We start from the raw sequence: 25797 nt of genomic DNA on the forward strand, positions 1-25797 counted from the left end.
CTCGCGTGCTTTAATGATGTATCTCTATTGTCCAGGAGAAAACGGGTGAAAGTAGAAAAATTGGCCAGACTGGTGTATCACTCGGTGTAAATTTTGTGTGCCAAAAGTTTGGAATTAACTGGAAATAAATTTATTTTTTGAACGTGATCTTTGTTCGGGCTTGTGTTTTCACATTCTTCACAAATTTCAGTTTTAAAGAATCGTTTCCCCTAGGTCGAGACAAGCCGTCCTGCGTGATTGCTCCTTTATATCGTAAACAATTGTCCGAGGTAATTTTTCATATTTTTTGTTTGTTTTTAATGAAAGAGAGGCTTCTTTCATTTAAATGTGATTACCAGGCGGGTTTCGTCATTCCGACCGAATTTTGAAAGTTTCCGTCTTTTTCAGATGTGCTGTCTTCCGGAGATGGTCCTTCCGTCAAGATATTTTACAGTAATATGCACTTCTATTGGGAAATTTAGAAATTCTTATGTTTTACTTCCTTACGACGACTCTCTAGAAGGTGAGGTCTTGTCTGATACTCTAAAACAATCACTGTTAACTTTGTAATTATTAATTGTACAGGAAAAATATTTTAATAATACCACATATATACTTTTCTCAAAATTTATATCTTACAAATAAAGAGCACACTTTACATTTTGGATTTTTAGATTTGGATTTATACAGGCTCAAATCTGCACATTAACATACATATAAACATGTGCTGAGTTGAGTTTATTCGCTTTTCGTAGTACACCGGCGAGTTACAGTAAATTGCCAGCAGGCTCAAGAATCACCAATCCAGGTGTTGGCAGTCCGCAGATCCAGTCTTATCTGACGAGCCACTGAGGTTGGGTTTGGAAAGGAGGGTGCTGTCAACAGCCATTTAACTCCATCGCATGCAGTTCCAATACCATTCGTACTCACATTCATTCTTAAATACATTCATAAGTATTTACATACCATTCATTCAATTAAGTTGGTGGAGTGCTCTATATTTCTCCATCACCCTTTACACATATTATACAACTAACTTAATTGAGGGTTGATTTGGGTACTCAATTACACCATGGACCCTCACACATCATAATTCACATTAGTAAGTGCATTCACACTAATCAATACCTTCACCCTCAACATACTTTACATATAGTCCCATAAATTATTCTTGCTAAATTGATTTATAATTTTTATGTAAGGTTTAGTTGAGATTTGTTTTTCTTTTTTGCAATTTTAAACTTATTGATCAAAGCATATTACAGTTGTGATTGTATATTAAACATAAATTATTATCATGTAGAAATGTGTGGTGATTAGTGACCGTTAATCAATAATTATTCAGAAATCGTGAGATGCGGTCTGGTGTGATGTAGGTTTTAGAAAAACGTTTCGATCTTTATTGAGATCATCTTCAGGGCCTGGGATTTACAAACATTGTTTACATTTAACAAATACATTTAGTATGTGGAAAAGAGAATTTATACAATGCAAAATATATATATTTTTTTAATATATTCAATCAAAGTATTTCTACTCAAAGTGTTTGTCTTCTGTGTAATTGTGCCATTCTCGCGTGTCGTGTTGAGAGTGCCAGTGAGATTTTGCTGTTTTATGTTTATATACGTTGAATTTTGAAAGGGTGGGGAAGGAAGTCGGTATAGACAAGACATTTTTGTATAAGGTGTCGGCTTCTTTGAGGTGAAAAGAGCCAACAAAGGGAAAAAATTTGTTGGTAATGGTTCGGCCAGATTATCCTTTCAGGATTATATAGAAAGGGATAAATAGGAAAAGGAAAGCTAAATTGTTGGACAATTAGACCATGTGAGAAATATTTGATGTGTGGAATGTAAATCGAAACGTTGGCACGATAAAGAAAATGTTTTTCTGACACCTACATCACATCAGACCGAATCTCACGATTTCTGAATAATTAATTAATAAATTATTATTTTGAGATAGTGAGATGTGGCCTGGTGTGACAGGTTTAGAAAAACATTTTCCTTATCATGCCAACGTTTTGATCTCAATAAAGATCGAAACGTTGGCACGATAAAGAAAATATTTTTCTAAACCTACATCACACCAGACCGCATCTCATGATCTCAAATAATCATTAACTAATGGTCACTAAACACCACACATTAAATATAAAATATGATTATTTGGAAATCGTGAGATGTGGTCTGGTGTGATGTAGGTTTTAGAAAAACATTTTCTTTATTGTGCCAACGTTTCAATCTTTATTGAGAACATCTTCATGGCCTGGTATTTACAAACATTGTTAAATTTAACAAATAAATGTAGGATGTGGAAAAATGTGAATTTATACAATGCAAAATATATTTTTTATATATTCAATCAAAGTATTTCTACTCACTCAAAGTGTTTGTCTTCTGTGTAATTGTGCCATTCTTGTGTGACGTGTCGAGAATGCCAATGATAAAATATGACTTGAAACATGTACTGAAGACAAACACTCAGCTGCATTCCTCACTTAATATGATTATTGATAAATTTGGTAACAACAGCTTTCAATAATTAATTATTTAACTGTAATAGATACGAGTTTAGGATAGTATAAGGTCAGAGAGTCTTATTTCCAATTGTCTTTGTGATCTGGGAGGAGCAGTTGGCTGAGCGATTTCTTGCATTAGTTGGTTGGGGTGTGCCATCAATAAACCAGTGGTGTCAACTATAGGTGTCCTTGAAAAATTAATTGTTAAAAATTGTTATTAAACAAGGACCAACTAAAAAACATGGATTCCTTGTTAAACGTGCATTCTGAAATGTGTAAGCCTACTTTTTCTTTAGTATCATATTATTTTTAATTATTTTTGATCAATATTTTCCATATTAGCCAGTTAATATAGTTATAAAGTTAGAAAAACAATTTTGGTTACGGGTGATAAAGTTTCTAAATGGTTGAAGCAATTCATTATTTTTCCGAATCAATCAATTAAAAGAAAACAATAATGATGAAGCTAACTTTTATGTTCTACTAGCATTAATGTGTACTCCATGGTCCCTTGGTAGGTTTGGAAAGTGATGAACCTTATGAATGTTGAGATGATGAAACTGATCTAATTAACCCTCTACTGTACATAAAACAGGATGATCACAGATCTAGGTACTTGCTTTTTTCCAGTTTTTTCTTGGTTTGCCTTGTCCTTAGCAATCTGTAGTTTGGTCGTTTCTGGTTATCCACCGTTCTTCACTGCAATAGTCTGTCAGAAATGTTTCTGGTTTTCACCATTTAAAATGTCGGGTTTGTCTATACTCAGACACCGCACACCACACAGAACTCCATAAAGAAATCACAGCTTTTAACAATTTGGCCGTAACATTTACACAACCTTATTTACCTGAATCAGGGATAACTGAACTGTAGTTGATGGTAACATTGTCTGAGTAGCCAGCATGCACTTCATTTATCCCCCCCCCCACTTGCTTTCCATTTTTCTCTGTATGATGTGACAAGTAATTAATGACAAGTATTTCTCATTGTGGTGTATAACGTAAAAGTATTCCTCTTTACACTTCTTAATCTTTTACTGTTTATAACTTTTTGATCAATGTTTGTAAGACCTCTGTATTTATTGTTCTGTCAATCCAGCATTTTGAGAAACGTCGAGCCCACCTACACTTTAAATGCTTGTATTCATATAAGCATATCGTCTGAGAACATCTATTTGTATGCTAGTATAAAATAATACTATGCATAATTATTTTAATACAATTTATATTTAATATAACAGGATGGGCCATAGGCCCTACACTGGTAATTTTTGTGGAATATTAGCTTATATTACATTATATTGGTATTATTTTATATGATTTATTTATTTAATAGCAGTTAATCTGGTTGGCTTCCCAATATTCAGAATGATGAATCATACCTTTTGAATTGGTGTGGGGGAGCAGTAAGGTATAACTGAGGAGCTTTGTTTATAAATTGTTTCATTCCTAATTATTGCTTAGCAATTCTTTCTGTATAAAAACATAAACTTGATATGTTTCTTAGAGTGATAATTGCAATGAACCCATCGGTTTCATCCTAAAAAAACAACAATTTTGAGAATGATTCATTGCTTGGTTTTAAACGTATAACGTACATATTATGATATTCAGTTTTCTACAAGATAAGACCATAAGTAACCTCTCTACATTGTCTGTGATTACACAATTGAAAAAAATAATAAAACCCTTTTCACTTACATAATTTTGTAATTGGTGGTTTAGAAGTTTGGGTACTACTGGTATGGTTAAATCCATGTTTATGTACATGTTCTTGAGATACCACAATGACGCTGTGATCATTGTACATTACTTTTTAAATTATTTGGACTCATTTAATGAGCGAATCTGAGACTGTTATTTAAACTTATTATCAACGACTGGGTTTATAAACAGGTGCTTTAGTATTTGCTTTCAGTCACAAGTTTTCTAAAATGCCTTGGTTAATTCCAATTGTTTTTCTGCTATGTATTTCATACCATTGGAAAGGACACTGTGATTCGATTCCGAATCACTTCACTGTTCAAACTGTTAACTTTCTTCGTATAATTGGTTGTGGATAATCATAACTTCATGCCAAATTTCGTTTATTTGTAAACATAAACGAAAGCTTGGAATGAAGTTGGGAGTTTCTATATTTATGTGACCTAATACCTTATTTGGCACAATCGAATGTACCCAAGGTCAATACATTTCTTAATAATTTCTTCGTATAAACGAATTTGGCCGTGTGATGCTACACTTGGCAACTACATTCTTTGCACAATTTGTCAATGTGGTACATATTTTATTTGTAGAATTCAAGCTAAACATAACTTTCTTCAAGAAATTTGATTTCCGGGTGAACCAGCTGACATTGAAATCTGATTGAGGTTTGTAGAGGTTTAAAAAGGAGCGCGGTTGGCATTGGGCAATCGTCCTTCCGTGTATCCGCTGTTTGTATACATCTGATATCGCGTGTTCAAGTTGTCGAAATAGAGTTTCTCTCGTCGACAAAAGTCAGGGGAATAGTTTTGAAATTTGGATCCACGGTTTTCTATCCAGCAAGAATGAAATTGGCAATTAAAAGGTGTGGTGTGAGTGTATTTTCAGTGGTGACTGGATCGGGTCCGAAGGTGGCCCGGGCCGACGCGATTGGTCCGGCCGTAACAACCGAGTCAAAAGCCGAGCTAGCTCTCCTCCCTTCCTTGCACTTTAATTCTATTAAAAGAGTGAGAGTTTTTCCAAAACAAAACCCGATAAAAGGGGGAAAGAGGCCCGGGTTATCCGAATCGGGAGTTTTTCCGAAAACTGTGCTTATTTGTCAATAAACTCCCTTCGTTTCGGGATAATAAAGAAGCCTAAATGACCAGCGGAATCGGTGTGAGTGATCGTTGTTTTGCCTCCTCGGCGAGATGTTGCGACTCGGGTAGACGTCCGCCATTGCGACTTCACTTCAACAATTATTTTAACACGAGTTTTATTATTAGAAACCGGCTGTGATCTCAACCAACAAGTTCGTTTGATTTTTTTCAAACAAAAAAAGTGTGAAGATTCTTCGGTAAGGACTGAACATTTATTTATATTAGTGGTGTAAATCAAAATGAAAATAAGAGTGACTGTAAAATAAATGTTGGCTCAAGTGATGCAATGCGTTTCTTTCCTTTTGGCGCTAACGAAAACGATGCGCCCGTTAATTTTGTCCGTTTACGAATGGATCTAGTTTAATTGAGCAGATTTTCTAATTCGCGAGCACGTTGCGCTCTTTTTTTCTTCTTCTTTTTTATGTTAAATGGTCGACCCTTTGTTTATTCCATTGCTATCGCTTCTGAGCTTGTCTGAGAGTCAGATTGTATGCATTTGTTATAATGAAATTTTAAATAAGTGACTATTTTTGTTCGCAGTGGGATAGAAGTGGAGTGGAGCGGGAGCGGCGAGGGCCGAGTTGGAATTCAGTCGGTCCGCGAACGTTGCTCGAACAGCGTCTCCGTGTAGACACGCACCTATTTTGGAAAAATCGTCATCCTGTCGTTTCGTTTGATGTGATACATTTTTATTTCTCGTTAATTATTGTGATAGTGGATATAATTAGTGATAAAGTGTGTTCAGTGCGTTTGAAGTCTCGATTTTAGTTCATTTTAGTAACCAGTATTTTAAAAAACGACACGTGGTGAGACGTATTCTCTCGGTACCGTCGATTATGGTGTATTTTGTCCGTTGGGCGGAATGAGCGGAGACTGAGGACACCGTGCCCGAGCGAAAAAGGAAAAAAGACGTAATTTCTTTGACGAACCCATGAATGAATGGGATTGAGAGAGGCCTCGGCGAGGCGTCCAAATGTGGTTGTCATGGCCCCGGCGTTGACGGAAACGGCCCAGTCCCAAAATTTCAAATTCGCTTCGTCCGTGTCGTTGTCCCTGAAGGAGCACCAGTTGAAGAGGGCTGATGTCGCGAATGGTATGAACGGCCTTTCGACGACCTCCCCCAAACCCACGACATACTCGATAAATGGCATAGCGAAAAATCTGAAAAACGAATTCTTATTGTTGAACCATCATCAGCAGCAGCAGCACGATGGAGAATATTCGGACCCGAATATAGGATTCACGATGAATAGCGGTTATGAAGAACCGTTGGCGATGGGTATGGTGAAACCTGACAAAGAGGCCGAGGATAAATCAGGCGAGGCGGACATGCTGAAAAGCCTCGTCGTCGGGAACAGCGAAGAGTTAAGTTCGACGGACATGGGCCAAGTCGAGGAGATCCTCGAGGCCATTCAAGGTACGAGTGATTTCGAATTCGAAAAGGACCTCTTCGACGTCGACGTCATGAACATGTGCGTCGATGAGAGCCTCGTCGCAGTAAACAAGGAGGCCCTGATAGACGAAAAGATTGATGAGGCGAGGAAAAAGTATTTCCTCGTCACAAGGAAGTGCGCTTTCTTGGAGAGGAGGCTTAAAAAAATCGAGGCGAGGACTTTGGGCAAGCATACCGCGGAAGAGATAACTGGGATAATAGAGTACACGACGAACATCCTGGAGCAAGCCAACAGGGGGAGATCGGATTCCAAGCCAGTCCCGCTCTCGTCCATGTCACTCTTCATGAGGCAGATGGACCACGCCGCCAACCAGCAGGCGACCAACGTCGCCAAAGGCTCCGCCAAGCATTTCAAATACTTCGGTTCAGGCTCTTCGTCTAGCAACCTGATAACGACGTCGAACGGCCTCCGCTCCTCGCTCCCGGGCTCCGTCTTGCCTCCCTACAAACCGGAAATCCAACGGGAGATGGAAACCGTCTCCGGAGAATTGTTCACCCAGCTGGAGAAGGCGGACCGTGACATCGACTCTGAAGCTACGGAGACAAGCTCCGGAGGTGAAAGCGCCGATGAAAATGTTACCTACAACAACCAGCATCAACAGTCTCTATCCATGTGAGTAAAAGAGATCCTTATCTTTTTTCTATTAATCTCCATCATCACCCCTACTCAATTTTCTCTTATTTAGCTACATCTAAGAGTATAACAATTTTTGTGTTACTCATTGTTTTTTGTCATATTGTCGTGAGTTGTCACAGAATGGTTTACGAGTAAGGAACCACACCCTTTTTTCGGGGAAAAACATGCATACCAATTAAGACGAAATCAACCCACCTTTAACATTCTAAAACCGAATGATATTTTCTTTATAATTAAACTAGAAAATATTTTATCAGTTTTGATGTTGACATTTTACTGGTGTAATACAACTAACCTGCAACAAACCAACACCTTAAAACAATATAATAATAATTAATAAAATATAAACGACAATTTCAGTTGTAACGAACTCTTTCTACTTTCTTACGTTTATATCGTACTACTATAGATTGTTTACCATCCGTTCTTGTTATAATTTAAAACAAACAAAGATAAGCGTCGTTTGGCCGTGACAATTTGATGTCTGACATTGACAGAAACAGTTGTATATACAAATATTGAAATGTTCATTGTTGGACTTAATACAAACTTATTCCTTAAAAATAAAAATAGATTTCCGCAAAAAAATATTTAATTAAACGCTTTATTCCGCAAACTGGACGTATCGATTTGAATGTAAGCACTACTGATACTACAATCGCAAAAAATCGAGGGAGGTTTATATCACCATCTATACAATTAAATTAAAAATAACTTATTTCTCACTAGTTGATTATTGTTGTTAATGGTATATCAAATTAGTGGATATATTAACAATATTAATACGTGTTATTAGCATAACTATATTAACAATATACATGTTGATAGCGTGGAGTTAGTTCATATTTATAAATAAAGGCGGTTTGATTTGAGTCATACAAAGGAACTTCTATTAAATTCTTGATAGCTAATTTCATGCGTTTCAACCGGTAACTAACTCTCTTTGTTATTATTATTATTTATTTGTCTGACAAGATATTTTCTAACAATAAGAAATTTGCATACATATGTGTTTTTGAGGGAAAGTGGCGGGGCCCTATGCATCCTCTTTAGCATATCTCCATTTGTGTACCATACCTCCTGAAAAACATTATTGTCGATATTGATGGGAAAATGTTCACGAAAAACCCATTAACTTTTACTTTAGCAAATCCTTTGCGTTAACAAGTCGTTACAGAATTGTTCAAAAACTGGAAGAACTGATTATTAATTTAAATAAGAATAACAGTTATAACAAATGTCAGCAAAAATATGTAGTAAGTATTTAGTAAGTTGGTCTAATATAGTACATGAATATTTAGTTTAAAATAAATAAATAAATAAGTTAGTTTAAATAATTATAAATAAGTTAGTTTAACAAATTAATAACAAATTGACAAATTAACAAGTTAACAGTATAATAAATTAACAAATCAGTAGGTTAGTGGTTAAATATTTTCATAAGTTATTAAGTAACAGTTAAATAAGTGAGAAGGTTGAGATTCAGGAGGATAAAATATGTTTTATTCTCCTGTGCTTCCAAGATCTGAGACAATCATATGTGCCGATTGAAGCACATACGGAGTTTTCGCTGTAGGCTTTTTGAGAAAAAAATTTTTGGGTCGTGAGTTTTAATTCCTCCTTAATCCATGGCATTTGAACTAAAGCATGCAGGTCTGTGAGCCTTGTGTAACGTGGGGACGAGGTGGCTAGTCTTAAAAACTTGTTTTGTATTATTTGTAGCCTCTTGATGTTAGTCATGCTTGTGTAGCTCCAAGCAGGGCATGCGTACAATATTATTGGTTTCACTATCACTTTGTAAATAGCTAACTTATTTGCTACGCTCAAAGATGATTCTCGACTTAAAAGGGGGAAAAGAGTCTTAATCATTATTTTGCCTCTCTTTATCAACGAGTTAACATGTTCAGTGAAATTCAGTTTGTGGTCCAGTGTCACCCCTAGGTATTTTACCTGTGGGATCCACGGTATGTTTACCCCGTCAAGCATGATTTGTTTATCGAGAGAGGGTCGCCGCCTTGTAAAGAATATCGATTCTGTTTTTACTGTGTTTAACATTAACTTCCATCTGTGGCAGAATCGTACTATTTTTTGTAAAGCCAAGTTCAAATTGTTTGCTATAGCAGTCTGTCTCCAGGAGGAACAATATATTACGATGTCGTCAGCGTAAAGGGCCAACTTGCAGTTTGATTTATCTAGTGTAGGGAGGGCATTTAAGAATATAGAAAAAAGTGTTGGCCCTAGTATAGACCCTTGAGGGACCCCAGCAACAACTTTGAAAGGAGAAGACGTAGCGTTGTTAAGAACAACGCGAAAGGATCCTAACAACATATGTTGGGAAACTATATTCTAACAGCCTGTAGACTATTCCGTTATGCCAGACAGTGTCAACTCTCTTTGTATGTAATTTAACATTGACCTGGAAGTTAATGAAGTGGAACGGTTAAGCAGTAGTCTGGTTAACAGTAGAAACTGAGTACAATTTATAATATTATGTAATTATATTAAATAATATTTTTCATAACTCTACTGTCCGGGTTTTCTGTAGGTTCACTACTAACTCATATTTTATCTCGTTTTATGAATTGCAACGTCCAGCGAAAAAAAAAGTACATCTTCTGGGTTCGTTTACTCTTATGAATGCACTTTATAATCAATATTAATTTCAACTTGAGTGTAATACTTTCCCATGACAAAAATTAAACAATTTATTAGTAGTTTTCTCTCAGTCAGTTTTGTTTAGCGATAATTTTGTTTTATAAACATTTAAAATCATTAAAAAATCAGTTTGTGCGTCCCTTGTAGTACATAAACTTAGGTAGTTTTAAATTCACTAATTTTCGTGGTCCGCTTGACCAGTTAGTATGATTCAATTTTACCACAACTAAAAACCTTAATTAATTAAAGTAGTTTGAAATGTTGCCGCTGTGTAAAATTGTATCTATTTGTTTTACTCATGTTTTCTAATTCGAATTTTAATAATCAATTTTCGAAACAAGTACAAAATATAATCCCTAAACTTGACGAAATGTCAAATACAATTTATTAACATTTAGTTGTATTCATAAGATTGAAACTAGTATAAATTATTGTTAAATTATACTGAAAGCCTTAAAATAAATTCCAGGCAATTAATTTAAACACCAAATAATGGTTGAGATATTTAATTTGAGTGATCGCAGGATCATTTCTTGTACAATTATAAATTTGTTAAAACTCAGAGGAAACTACTACATAACAGAAAATGTACTTTGTTTAATGTTTCAACGTGACAATCCGTAAACAAAAGTTACAGTTTCAAAATGATTTTCTGTTGTAGCAAATTCATCTAAGACCCGCTTTTATTTTGCCCTTAAAATAAAACCATTATTTATAAAGTTGTTACAGCTATAATTGATTTTTAGCTGAGGTTGAAAATACAAAAGTCGTACAGTTTATCTTTCTACTGAAAACATATTTCAAATGCATAAAACTTTAACTATGCTTTTAAATATATAAACCTATGTTAGTTAATCAAATTTGACAACTTGGTGGGCTCCATGAACTATATTGTATTCTGTTCATCATTAAAAATCGGAAAATCGTTTTATTTTTCTGTTTAGTAAGTTTCAAGTTTCCGCCTTTGTAAGTGAGTTTGGAAGTGGGGGTATATATTTCTTCAAATTAAAAAATCAATTAATAAAAATGGCTGTTTAAATATAATGAATATTTTTTAAAAAAACTTGTTCCTTAATCTTCATTCTAAATTGAAAAACGAATGTTGCTGCCAAACAAAAATAAATTGATTAAGTTACGATAATATTTTTTTGATTATATGAGGAATTATATGAGGAAAAATACAATTTTGGATGGGTACAAAAAACACCAAATGAATGAACGTATTTTTTAGCAGAAGATTTGCATTTTGAAAGGTATCGTCTTACGAATTATTCTCCATTTAATACTAGTGAATAATAAATTTAATTAAAGAGCAAAAATCCTGATGTTTGTAATGCAGGCACTTAAACCTCAAGAATAAAATAATTAGTTTCTGTGGCCCCATTTTTACCTATCACACAATATAAAACGAGTGGAACATTATACATTTAAAAATACTTTTGAACTACTATCACTCGAGATCGTTTTATCAGTTAATTAGCAGCGTCCATGTCAGATTTTAATGATTTATTAAAATTAATTTTTCTGGTTTAAACCTTTAAAACAGGACGGGGGTCATGTTCTTTACAACGTATTGAATCGTATCATTTCAAGAATCGTTCGATATTTTGAAATATTTATGCTTTAAAAGGTTAATTTATATTTAAAACGATGCTCTTTTTGTTTTTGCTTTATTACTTTTATAGGTATGTAGATAGAAACTGGCAAACTGGTCGAAGAGGGTTATCCATTAAACTTTGGTGCTCGATATAATCCCTCGTCCTAGTCCTAATTATCGTTCCAAATTGTGAATATATGCATAGGTATTTTAAACTAGCAGAAAATTAATGACTGCTCTATGCCTTTTTTGCTGTTCCTACAACAAGTAACTTGTTATAAGCCAACAATAAATGTATTAGGTTTCTAATCGAAGTAAATTAAAATGTTTATTATCCACATTCCTACTGTTACCTACCTTCACATTTTATTTATTCTCTTAATTATTTACTCTTCTCAATTTTCTATTAAAAAAATTCAGTTTACCATAGTTCAGATTATGAAAAACATTTTTATGGTGAAAACAATGATGTCAATTTGATTGGAGTCAATCTGCCAAAATAAATTCGCTAATTGAGTTTTTAAAAATTGCTGGTTCAGAGGAAAACAGAAAAAGGTTTTTTTTTGTTGTAGTGGGGCTTGCAGGAACTGGCAACGTGGTGGGTTGTGTATGATCGGTGTTGCCGGCTTGGGCCCCGGTACACAACCTCTCTTTCCAACTCCTGTTTAGCTCTTCAACCCTCATTCGCCTAAGTTGTTGGCCCTTTTGACTTGCTGGTACTGAGCGGACGTAATCATTTTTCACATTTGAAAAGGAAAAAAAATGCATTCTTCTTGCACATTCTGTTCCAATAGATTTCGCTATTATTGATTTGACCTAGAGTTTCCTTATCGCACTCTCTCCTTCGCAGTGATACTCTCCCTCACCTCGTGAGAGGCCGTTCACCTCGTTTACCGATTGACAGTCTGGGCCAATAGAAAAAATTAAATTACGCCAAAATACAATTATATTACGTATACAAGCCGGATTTAGTCCACTACAACCCTATATCGTTCTATCTACTTTCAAAAGAGAATCAATCAATGCTGAAAGAAATTAGTTGACAGTAAATTATCATCGCATAGTAGATGAATTCAAGTAACCTAAACCGTTTGTGGGATTTCGTTTTGCAGTTAAACATTGTAAAGTTTTCATATTCTTACTATTATGAATACACATTTCATAAAATCAAATGAATAACTGAAATTTTATTATTAAAGGAATTTTGTCACTCTTAGCAGAAATTAATTCTAGTAACAATTCAATAATATGATGAAAACTAATGTTAACAAAAGTTTTTATTAGAAGCTTAGGGTTATCTGGCAATCAGTGGAACAATCATGGTCAAAAAATCAGCGGTATCTATTTTGGTGGAATTAAATTAAATCAGTAATTCTGTACGCAAGTTTTATCGTAACATCAATAGTTTAGATCTGGATTCGTCTGAAATTATCAAGTTATATCCCATCTTTGGCATAAATAACTATAAAGTGTTGAAATATCTAAATTCATACATATGATGATAATAGAAAAGTTAATTCTGTCATAATCTTCAAATAAAAATATAATAAAAAGGAGTTCTACTCACATACGGGTTTTGCAGTAATCCGGATTTCGAGTACTAAAATCTTATCGCAATATACAAGGATCCTAGTTTTATACTTTTTTAAAAATATTATTTCTAGGCATTTCTGGATTTTATATGCACATGTCACAATGAGTATGTACAATCAAAGTGCTGTCCTTTAATTGTAGATATTTTTATTAAAAACACGATTTTTGGAAGGCCTAAATTATCAGTATAAAACAAAACCATTTCTAATTATACAATTCTAATTAACATTTACTATTTAATTACCACAATATGTTGGTGATAAAACTGATGTGATAACTGATAACATATGTTCATCAATTTATTGTAGGGTGTGTAACAGTTGCTCATTATTTGTTACTCATTACTCAGTACAAAAAACTACTACTAATTTGTTATTGGTGTGTAATTTTATTTATTGTATTACAGGAACCTGATACAAAAGCGCTTTCTCGCTCGCGTCCCTAATTTGACAGTAACATATACCTACTAACTTTTAAAAAAATAGTTTTTATATTATTTATAGTTTACTTTTTGTAGGTTGGGAAATCGGTTTAAACCGTGTATTTAAATTTTTATTGCCTTTAAAAATCAACTAACGTAAGATGATGAATCGACCGTCTAGATATCACCAATTTGTTGAGAATCAGGGATGCGATCACATTACTATTGTAACTTCTACGCCAACCAAGTTTTCGACCTTTATTAACGTTTTCTTCAAGGCTCTACAGACTATTACAACAATTTTGGCTTACAATAACAATTAGGCATACAATACATAAATTAATTAAGAGAAGTCGTTATATTATAAATAAATTTGATTACAATAAAACATTTTTTAAACCACTACCAAAACTTAAAAAACAATAGTTGACAAAATTAAAGCCTTTAATAAAATTAAAAACGTCTAAATTGTTTCTTCAAAAAATAAAAAAGTAACCAGTAGTAACTTGAATCAGGATTGACACAGTTAACATTAAAGGATGACTAAATCAAATCACTGTAGATGACGCTAAGATTGTTAATGTCGCTTCTAAAATTTACTGAATTAATATCTTCTTTAGTGTCAACAACCTTCACTTCATCAAAATGTATGTCACGGTGATGTTTTGACAAAGTTGTTGCTTGGTCTACCCACCATGTCAGAACCATCATACCGGTGTTACGTAGTTAATGTTTTGTCTGACCATAATTCATCAGGGGGCAGTTTTTACAAGGGTTGGAATATACAATTATTTGGTATTTTTTTGAGGCGGATCTTTACATTTTAGTTTTGAAAATATTTTCCTTCCAATTGTATTATAGAATTTAAAAACAATTACTTAGTTTATTTTCTATAAGAGACTTAATTTTTTTAGAAACATCACTAATATTAGTAATAGGAGAAAATCTCCATTCAAAATTCTTGCTGTTAATGTTTTAACATGTCCTTTTCTTTGAGAAATCCACTTATTAATAAGTGCTGTGTGATGACCATTACTTTTTAGCATGACATTGATCTTTTCCTCATTATCCTTGTGAAAAGACTCCTCTTAACTTTAGTGTTCTGTCAATGAGATTGATTATGAGCTATATTTATTTTCATTTGAAAAGAACTATGAGATGCAAACGTTTTGTAATTTTAATTTTATTAAAGGTTTAATTACTGTCAACGATTGTTTTTAAAGTTTTGTTAGAGGTTTAAAAATGTTTTATTGTAATCAAATTTTTTATGACAATATAACGTGTAAATCACTTCTCTTAATTAATTGTTATTTTAAGCTTAAATTGTTGTAATTGTCTGTAGAGCCCTGAAGAAGACTGTTTAAAAGTCAAAAGTTTGACGTAAAAGTTTATAACATTCACTCCTTTGTGACGGCATCCCGATCCCCGACAAATTGGTTTAAAAAATAATATTCAACAGTCAACATTAGTTTAGATCAGGAAAGGACGGTCCTACTTACATACTGTTTTGCAGTAATCCGGATTTGGAGCAATAAAAAGCTCATCAGAATGCAAACATTCTACACGTACTTTATCCAGTTTTACATGCAGATTTTTTTCCTGTAATGATATTTCTAGGGATTTTATTTTTCATATGTACATGTCAAAAGAACACGATTTTTGAAAGACATTAATTATCAAAACAATATCATTGCCATTTAGTGTCGTTAATTGCTTTATTAAATTAGCATTTACATTTAATTACAACAATTTGTTGGTGATATAATTGTTAAGTGATAACTGATAACATAATATGATCATCAAATTTGTTATTTAACCTGTGTTATACAGGTTCATGTGACTGTTGCTCATTTCCATTACACATTACTCATTAAAAAATTAACGTATAATATGTACAACTTAAAATTTGACTCAAACCGATGCGGATGTAACTTAGATTTATTTCTTTTTTCTCTTGCATTCCCGAAACTTAATACAAAAGCAATTTATTGTTTACTTTCTAGATTGGGAAGTCAAGTTTTAACCTGTACATTTCAAATTTTACAGTCTTTAAAAAATAACGACCACAGGTAAGATCTTCCGTCCGCACGTAGGTGATTTATTGAAGTTCTGAAAAATGAAAATTTATTTTCTTGGAGCAATTCAATAAATCCCTTATCAACTTAATAATTCGTATATTATATTTATACAATTATCAGGTTGACAAAATTTGAACTAAAAAAATAGTGTGTAGAGATTAGTGACCGTTAATCGATAGTTATTCAGATATCGTGAGATGCGGTCGGGTGTGATGTAGGTTTCAGAAAAACATTTTCTTTATCGTGCCAACGTTTCGATCTTTTATTGAGATCANTCTCAATAAAAGATCGAAACGTTGGCACGATAAAGAAAATGTTTTTCTGAAACCTACATCACACCCGACCGCATCTCACGATATCTGAATAACTAAAAAAATAGTCTTCCTGGGTGAACGACTTATGCAGCATATCCTGTCAGAAGGAAGTCAGGGGTGGTAAATAATCCGTCCTATGGCCTAGAACTAAGTTGGGCCGGACTTCGTTCTTCCTGTGGAGGGGTCATAATGTCCTTCTATTTTTTCTCTCTTTTTCCCCCTAATCATTTTCCACTACCATCCTTTTTCGTTGTTCCCATTTTGGCCGCCTCAGGTAGTTTTGATTTCTGTTTACTTCATGACAGAAATTGTTCAACCGCTTTCGTAGTTTATTTTGAGGTCAATGTAGACGGCTGGAAAGTACTTAAACTATTACAAGTGAATAACTTCTGGGGGGATTCTACTCAGATGCCTTTGTTATTTTAGTACGAAAATCAATTTTATATTTTTATTTTTCCACTATTTTTATTTATTAATTATTCCATTATGGATTATTTTTATTTTATTATCTTTTTGAAGACCAGTTTTAAAAGGTAGGGTGTTTATTTCAATTATTAAAACGCATACAAAAAGAACTGAATTATTTTAAGTTTATTTAGAAAAATACATGCCAAAATCGGCACAGTAACGATATTTTAATATATATAATGTATTTCCCATTATGTTTTTGGATTGAATTCTTAGGGGTTACTCCATAAATTACAGTTAGTTTTTTAACAGTTGCATTTGACGTCACGTGAAAATAGTTTTAACTATGGCATTAATTCGTTTACTATTTTCTGTTAAAAGTTATATTAGCGTTGTTTTAATCTTCCGACCAAGCATTTTTCTTATAAGCCTGATTTATGTAATGCCACGACCTAGGAAAATGCAAAAATCAAGTTAGTTTTAAAAAATGCAATTTGATTATACCTGATTTAATAGAGTAACTCGAAAAGAAAACAGCAATGGAAAACGGCAATGACTTATCACTGTGGCCGATTTAAAAAGAGAGAATAGAATTCTTCGGTTGTATTCTCCCCTGGAAAAGATAATACATAAAATTAAGAGACATTGTAAAGTCAGTAAAATAGTAGGTACATTCGTTGTTTGTACGTGTTTCACTTGAAGTACAAACGTATTCATTTTCCAAATTAATAATTACAATAACATATTGGCTTAACCCAATTTGTCTTATAAATTTTACCCTAGATTTCAGTATTTTGTGAATGGGCCTTCCATAAATTGTCAATAAAATTTGTTAGATTTCCACCCTGTTTTACATAAAATATTATCGATTCAAACCCGGTAGGACCTGTTATTTTAAATATTTCTTTTAAACTGACTGACCAGAAAAAAAAAAAAACCGACATTCTACCACCACCGATGCTGGGCATACGAAAATGACAAATATGACCCCGCTGACCCATAGATTATTTACACGATATAGAGTATCATCTATTCAAATAACGAACAAGTCAATACAAAATTATTTATTCCAACTCTGGATGAGCGCAGCTGGCCATTTGCTTCAACCTAGTATAAAATTAATTAATCTTTTTATGTAAGGTTTTGGTTGAAACGAAAAAGCTAGCTCACGAGCGGGATTCGAACCCACGACCTTCGCTAAAACAGTGGGTTCCAATCCCGCTCGTAACGCCAGCTTTTTCGTTTCAACCAAAACCTTACATAAAAAGATTAATTAATTGAAAGAAGCAATTTGGTCACTCAGACAAGATTTAACTAGTATAAAATGAACTACTGACCTGAACTGGCTAGTGCGAAAACGTCATCCCATTGTAGAGATTTTTATTTTATCTCTATATTTTGACCTATTTAAAATACAGTTTTGAAAAAAAGAATAATGATGATTTTTCCCCCTTCTGTTTTGTACAATCAATTCTAAAAGAATTTATGACAACAAAAAATTTAATGGTATAATTTTTTTTTTATATAAACAAGTTTAAAAAAAAACTTGTTTTCCGTTATCTTTTAACTGCAGGATTAACTAATCTTTAAAAAATTATTGCTTTAATCTCTGGAGTCATCTCAACCGTTAGTTAGTTTCATGAGACCTTCAGTTGATGTCAGCTTTTAACTGAAAGGATAAAAATGCTCTCTGTTAAATGATAATTCAATTAATTATATGTTCATAACATTCTCATAATTGGAATTTTCATACAATAAGATGAAATGTAGTTAGACTAATTTTGATAGTGTGCACTATATCGATTTATTTTAATGCTAAGTGATGCAATTAGTCAGTGTATTACCATGTCAAACAATTGTTACAGGATAGCTATGGATTTGGGGGGGGGGGAGATTTACAGGAATATATTCAATTATGGTAGATATATTTGTTATATATTAATGATATATAAGAAGAATTAATATCGAAAAATTATAGAAACACAAGATAAATAAGTGTAGTAGTGCAAAAATATGCAGTTTTTTTGTACTCATTAATTAATTAATAATTCTTTAGTATATCATTGAATTTAAAAGGCATAAAGTGAATTTTGAAATAATTTTATAATTCCCAATAAGTTACGGATGTTATAGGGTAATAGATTTTTATTTACGTAAGATCAGTACCAGTAAACATACTACGCTCTGAAGTTAGAGCGTTCCCCGATCGATCGCTAGGTTGACACATTCATTGTGCTCCCTGTTTTCGATCATTCACTTTACAACATCAAACATCTGGTCAATCATTTTCTGTTAACGGCAGCATAAATATACAAAAAAATCAAAATGTACTGTACGCAAACGACCTTGACTCTATTCGGAGGGCAAAGCGCTCGACCAGTTAGGTGTTCTAGCGTGATAAATCGTTTAAACTTAATGCTACAGCGTAGAATATAAATTCTCAGAGCTAGTTTGGAACTGTACCAAATGTGACAAAAATTACAATTCCTTTGCTCTCTTTCTTAACTTCAGTTTTCTGCCTAAAATTGCTTTTGGTAAAATTGCACATTATCTTAGGTAATTTATTATATTTTTAAGATACTTTACCACAGAAAAACTTCTACTATTAAAATAACATGCTAATTTACTACAAAAATCATTCGTACTAATGAGGAATTTAATTTTCCTTCTTTGAATATTAGGCTTTCAAATCTGAGATATAAATTTGCAAAAACAAACGGATTGTTGTGTTAATATGGACAATTTGGGGCAAACTTTATTAAATTTTCTTTGGTGTAAAAACCCTAATCTGGAACCTACAGGAAATTATATATATAAATATATTGATTAATTGGTGTGTTTAACTTGTTGCAAATACAGGTTTTTTTTATCGCTGTAATATTATATTCGATCGGGTTTTTCCAAATATTGGCCTTTAAACTATAATGATAAAATGGAAATATTGTTTGGTAATACTTCAATCCGTGGCGTAGTAATTATCAATCGAATTCAAAATAATAATAATGCATATTCATTAAATAAAATTTGAAGTGGTAATTTGTACTTCTTTTAAAAAGTTGTAAGATATTTATAGATCATCTATATCTGAAATTGGATTTCTACCCGAGAATTAATAAATCAAAGAACAGCACCAGCTCAATCAATATTCTCATTATTTCTTTTTTTGTAGATTGTTATGTTCGTGCAGCGAAGGTAGACGGTCATGAAATGGGTAACTATTATATTTCATATTTAATTTGCGATTTCTTTTCAAACAAGGAATAAAATTTTAGAATTCAATTTTTTCGTAAAAATTACACTCGCGTTCTGTCGGATTATAATTACCGTAATATTTTAAGCAAGTTCCAGTATTACGTTTTATAAATGTATTGAATTTTATTTTGATAATTTTTAATATCAATTGCTACGATTTTCAACGTCCTTTATTGGAAATTTTCATCATATTTTGCTTCAAAAAAAGTATATGTGCTCAATCGGCCAAGTTGCTCAAAAAGTACAAGCGGTAATATACACTGTAAAACATGGTCCTAACCAACCAAATGACAAATGGTGTTGGCTTAAGTAACGAAGAGAGCATATGTTACGTGTAGTAATAAATTGACTTCCAAATTAAAACGTGTTACCAGAATAAAACAGAAATAGTCAGGTTTTTGTAATTAAAATTTGGCTTACCGGCTGATAGCTTATGGCTGAGTTTTAAACATCTTGCCTTACCGGATAACTGGATACCGATCCTGTGAAATGTGCCGTTGATTCTTTTTCTTTCAGATAATTATAATTAATATAAAATATTAATAATAATACAAAAATAATGTCAGTAAACTTACACATACGTAGGAGTCAATAGCTCTTAAAGGGCGCAGTATACCATACCCTGAAAAATTACATTACACATACGTAATACATTGTTGGAGGATAACGCTGAAATCGTGGCAACTTTATGCTGCGTTCACATCACATGCTCCGTTCTTCGGTTTCGTCTGTGGTTTAACGTACTGGAAAAATCCCAGAAAATATAATGTTTAAGCTGATAGAACAGTTTGGCATAATTCAATTTTCTAAAAAAAAATTGGGTCACCCAAGGCCTGGTTCACACGAAGACGATCGGTATGAGAGACCAGAAATCAAGGAGAATGAAAACAAACCCCGTCATTCAGACAAGGAGAATGGAAGGCGACCGGTATGAGATACGGCTTTTTAGTCGCTTGGGATGATGGGTCACTTGATACTTTTTCTGTATTAAGGCGACTGACGGGAGATTGCCGCAGCGTTGTGTCATTCACAGTTCATTTTGTATCGAGCGGATCGCTGTTTTAAACTATAACCAACTTTTAAAAAATAGAAGTTACATTTTTGATAACGACAACTATTTTCATTATTCATTTGTTCAAATATATCCCATGCTTTCGGACAACAATGACCGTGATTGTGCGGTTAAAAGTTAGAAAAGAAAATGCGTGACGAAAGGTGGGTGAGACCACATTACTCACTTGCTTGTCGTCTAATTAAATAAAATAGATAGCTTCTAACTCGAACATTATAGAAATCAAACATCTGGGTCTTTAAACTGCTTAGGAGATGATAGAGAAAAGATGGGTGGGAGACTACTGAATTTAGTCACCAGGAAGTCGCCTCTCTGTATCTCATACCGGTATCATAACATACGCGCTCTCATAGGCCCGGTTCACATGGAGGCGATCGGTTTGAGATACAAAAAGTATCCAAGGGACTCTCCTGGCGACTAGATTAAGTCGCCTCCTCTACTTTCCTTCTCGATCCTCTCCACCTCTTTAAACACAGACCTAGATGTATCAGTCTGTCGTATTTTTATAATAGATGAGTTAGAAGATGACTTTGGCATTTAATTAGAGGAAAACAAGTAAAAAGTAGAGTAATGTGGGTTACCTACTCACATTTCGCCATGCATTTTCTTTTTTAACTTCATCTGAATAATCGTTGTCACTGTTGTTCCAAAGCGTGGGATATGTTTGAACTAATAAAATTCGTTTGTCGTTATCAAAAATGTCACTTCTATTTTTTTTTTTTTTTTTCAGTTTCAAAGGAAGCGTATGAAAACAAAGAGTCGGGCGGTGCGGTCTGCTCGATACAGTATGAAACTTTGTGAATGACACAATGCTGCGGCAATCTCCCGTCAGTCGTCTTAATACAGAAAAAGTATCAAGTGACCCATCATCCCAAGCGACTAAAAAGCCGTATCTCATACCGCGGTCACCTGCAAGTCCTCCCCATCTGAATGTCCCCCTACTTTACTTTACATCGGTCTCCTCGATACCGATCTTTCATGCCGATCGTCTTCGAGTGAACAGGCCTAAATCTGTTTTCTTTAATATAGTAAATAATTTGGCATTTAAACCCTGCAATCGGTCAAGTTTGTATTGTTTGGTCTTCTCCCGTATGAATTTCTTTGGATTTGCTGTATTGCAATTTAGATAAAATCCTTTTTAAGTTTTGGCACGAAAGTGACAGAACGATTTAAAATGGTTACCTAAAACCGTTCAAGTTGTTTTAACTTGGCTGCTCAGATATAATACCCCTGCCTGGGTTGTATAAGGCAATTCGGCCATTCCAGCTCACAAATCCATACAGGCTCAAAATCTAGGTACATAATATTTCAATAATGATTTATTTTAAATTTTAATAAAATTATTAATTACAGTTTTGGTTATTCCACGAATCTGTATTCATTATTAATTTATTAGCTTACCAGTTAATTGTGTACTAAGGCAGTAGTTATATAACATTAAACTGTTAAAAGTAATAATTCTTTTGTTTGGGGGGGGGCATCGATGGCCGCTACGGTTAAAGCGTTGTGCCTGACGCGACGACATCAAGGTTACGTTCCCTCCCGGGTTCAAATCCAGCGGCCCTGAATTCTATCCCAATACTCAACTAACTGTACAAATTAATAAAAAATACTTACAATGGAGGGTGTATATCAGTTCAACGGATTCAACAGTTGCAAAGGATATTTTTACTCATAAACCTTTTTTTCATTAACTTAAATATTGCAATAATTTAGTAAATTTAAATGCTTGAAATACGGATAGCTGTTAAAAAAAAGTTGTTTGTGAGTTTTTTTCTGATATGATCTCGTAGTTGAAATACCCCCGTAAAAACTTTTTTTTTTAATTCATTTAAATCATTAATATTTTTCTCATGTTGCACTATTTTAGGTAGTTTTTCAAGCTAAAGATGTAAACATAATAATGATGTAATTTACACTTATTACAGCATGTATTTATTTAATTTTACATGTTTCGGGAAACAAGACTTATTTTTACGTACATATTTATAGTTTAGGGGGTGTTTCTTCCCAAAACATGTAAAATTAAATAGATACTGTAACAAATGCAAGTCACCTCAATCTCGAAAAACTATAAAAAATGTAACCTGAGATTATGAAATTTCAACGTCAGCAACTAAACACCAAGAATTACTATTTATAGTCTTTTAAGTCAAAGGTGTAAAATTATAATAAACAAATACATATTTCTGAGAATTTATTACTTAGAATAATTAGTATACAACAGTTTACATAAAGGAGATATTTAAATATTCTGTTGTGAAATTGGCTATTGAGATGATCTTAAATATTTGAGAAAAAGAGTAAGTGTACTCTCCCGGCTTAACGCGCATTCTCTCGGTTGCTGGGTGCTATCTATTCATTATTCCATATTCTCTAAATTTTGCAATAATAGACCGCGTGAATTACTGAATATCGTGTTCAATCCATTTTTATTATTAGTAATACATATTATTCCCTACAAAGAACATAACCATTTTTCCTTACATATTGTCAAAAGATATTTCTTAGCGGTTGTATTTGTCTACATACGTATATATAAGTTTCTGTTTGCAGTGAAAAAAATGTAATGAGCCTTATAAATATATATATATTTATTTATAAGGCTCATTACGTTTTTCACTGCGAACAGAAACTTCTTCAGGGGAAGTGCTTGTCCTTTGTTCTAATCATGAATATTCCTATGTTTCTAGAGGATAAAGTCCAACAGCTAAATTCCATCGTATCCTCCGTTTGTTGAATATAAAGAGCTTAATAAGAAAAAAAATAGTACTTCACAATTAAAATACAACTCAATCGAATGTTCTATAAGGTTTTTACCTTTAAAAAAACTTAATTTTTAATTACATTTATTAATTAGTATACTTCTTTAAATTTGGTTTAATATTTCATGTGAATGAAATTAAATTTTTTAAAAAATGTGTAGAGATTAGTGACCGTTAATGATAGTTATTCAGATATCGTGAGATGCGGTCGGGTGTGATGTAGGTTTCAGAAAAACATTTTCTTTATCGTGCCAACGTTTCGATCTTTTATTGAGATCATCTTCAGGGCCTGGGATTTACAAACAATGTTTACAGTTAACAATTACATTTAGAATGTGGAATACAATTTCACACCCGACCGCATCTCACGATATCTGAATAACTATTTAAAAAAAATATTGGCCATCTTATATTTTTATCATATCATATATTTTGTATGTTATATATTTTTACGTATGGAGTGTCAAATTGACAGCCTGATACGCACTGTGGGCTTATCTCAAGGTCTCTGGAATATTGATTGACTCCAGGCCCCCCACGTGGTCTCTATATTCCACGTGGTCCAGGCTACATTTTTCATTTATTTCACAGTATTTTTGTTTTATTGAGCGAGAATCATTCTGGTTAAAATCTGATGCACAATTTTCCATCAATTTTTACGTACTGGTAAGTCTGTTGAAACTGAGTCGACCAGTGTAGCCTGTTTTACGCGTTACTCAGACACGAATATTATTGCGCGTTATGTTATTTCTTATTTCCATCGTTTTGACCGGAAGTAGCGCTGGCTGAAAATTGTCTCGTTTATTTATTTGCAGAATCTAATGCATGATATTGAAAATATTTGTTGAATTCATTGTTCTATTATTTTAAATCCGTGTTTCTATTTAAACCCATTTCGTGTGCAGTGGTCATTTCCCAAAATGCCCCAACGTGCACAAAACGTTTTTTATTCTTCGATTTCAACGTTATTTCGCCTTGCGATATCAGGAAAAATATTTTGAAAAATTACAAAAAAATTCTCCTGAAAAAATTACGTCATATGACACGCGCTAATTTGGGTAAACAGGATATGCCAAATCCGCATAGCCTGTCTACATCAAAAATATAAAATTAACAAGGTAAGGAAACAATTTCGGCGGTAGGCGTTGAATTAAGTTTACTTAATTCCTTTATGACGTCGAGGTTTTTGCCCCATCATCAGTTTATTTTATACTAAGTAAAATATTTTCTTTTGGTTCTATTATAATATAGGATTTTGTTGAATAAAAAAATCCAAGCGATGCTATTTTACATTTACAAAGTCATTTGATTATTATTTCATATCAATTAATTAAGGTTTTTAGTTGAGATGAAATAATAATCAATTGACTTTGTAAATGTAAAATACACCGATTACACGACATTTGAAAAATGGCAAAAGGAGGGAAAATTCATAAGGTGGGGTTGAGATAGGAAGTTGATGTCCGAGTGGATCGAGGTCATGATAGCTCAGGTGGTAGAGCAGGCGTATCTAGCCGAAGGTCGTGGGTTCGAATCCCTCTCGTGCCATTAACTTTTTTTCATCTCAACTAAAAACTTTAATTAATTGTAATGATTTAATTGGTCAAGCGGACCACAAAATTAGGGAATTGAATGGAATGAAATTATTTAATATAATAAGCTCAATTTGCCACACTTACTCAAAGTATACTCTATAAATTGTTATTATTATTATTAAATTTTAAGGGCATTTTAATGGCTAAGGTCATTTCAAGCTCTAACATTTCTATCTTAGGTTCGCTATATCCCTTCTGAGTGCNTTTTTCAACTGGAGGAGTTCCCCCCCATGAACTCTGGAGCTCTATAGAGCTTATTGTACGCCTTCCTGGCTCATTTTTGGAATCTCACAACACTTGTGCGAATTGAGCCCCTAGTATGCCGGTGTTGTTCCATTGAAGAAACTCATTTTCAGAGGGATTGGACCAAATTTAGGGTAACTAAGATTCGATCCCAGCCCAGACCTTTCATTGATGAGTGCCAGGTCAAGTTTCATTGTGGCCTGGCCTCCTTAAGTGTCGGAAAAAAAGTTCAGAGGTTGGGGTGTCTCAACCTCAACCACCTTGCCATCCTTTTTCATCTCTAAAAACTCCTCCATTCCTCTGTCTAGCAAGTGTTGTATACCATATTTCCTTCCTTGAAAAGTGTATTTGATAGGAGCTTTTCTTGATGTGGTA

At 33.4% G+C, this 25797-nt stretch overlaps 1 protein-coding gene across 4 annotated transcripts in view; it reads left to right on the forward strand.

Annotated features, from left to right (window-relative positions):
- The window catches only part of LOC106672344 (KAT8 regulatory NSL complex subunit 1), a 45074-nt gene that overhangs the window by 6757 nt on the left and 12520 nt on the right, over positions 1 to 25797 (forward strand). Inside the window, exons 1-3 of one of the 4 annotated variants that reach the window (XM_014403696.2) lie at positions 48 to 269; positions 388 to 502; positions 5880 to 7405. In XM_014403696.2, coding sequence (XP_014259182.1) covers positions 6279 to 7405 — 1127 coding nt within the window. In that variant the 5' untranslated portion in view covers positions 48 to 269; positions 388 to 502; positions 5880 to 6278. Of the gene's footprint in view, positions 1 to 47; positions 270 to 387; positions 503 to 5135; positions 5537 to 5879; positions 7406 to 25797 lie in introns of those variants that run through there. The other 3 variants (XM_014403698.2, XM_014403695.2, XM_014403699.2) reach the window with 3 other exon arrangements.

The sequence above is a fragment of the Cimex lectularius genome, unplaced genomic scaffold (assembly GCF_000648675.2).
Source record: "Cimex lectularius strain Harlan isolate CLEC.00 unplaced genomic scaffold, Clec_2.1 scaffold222, whole genome shotgun sequence".
Classification (NCBI taxonomy): Eukaryota; Metazoa; Arthropoda; class Insecta; order Hemiptera; family Cimicidae; genus Cimex; species Cimex lectularius.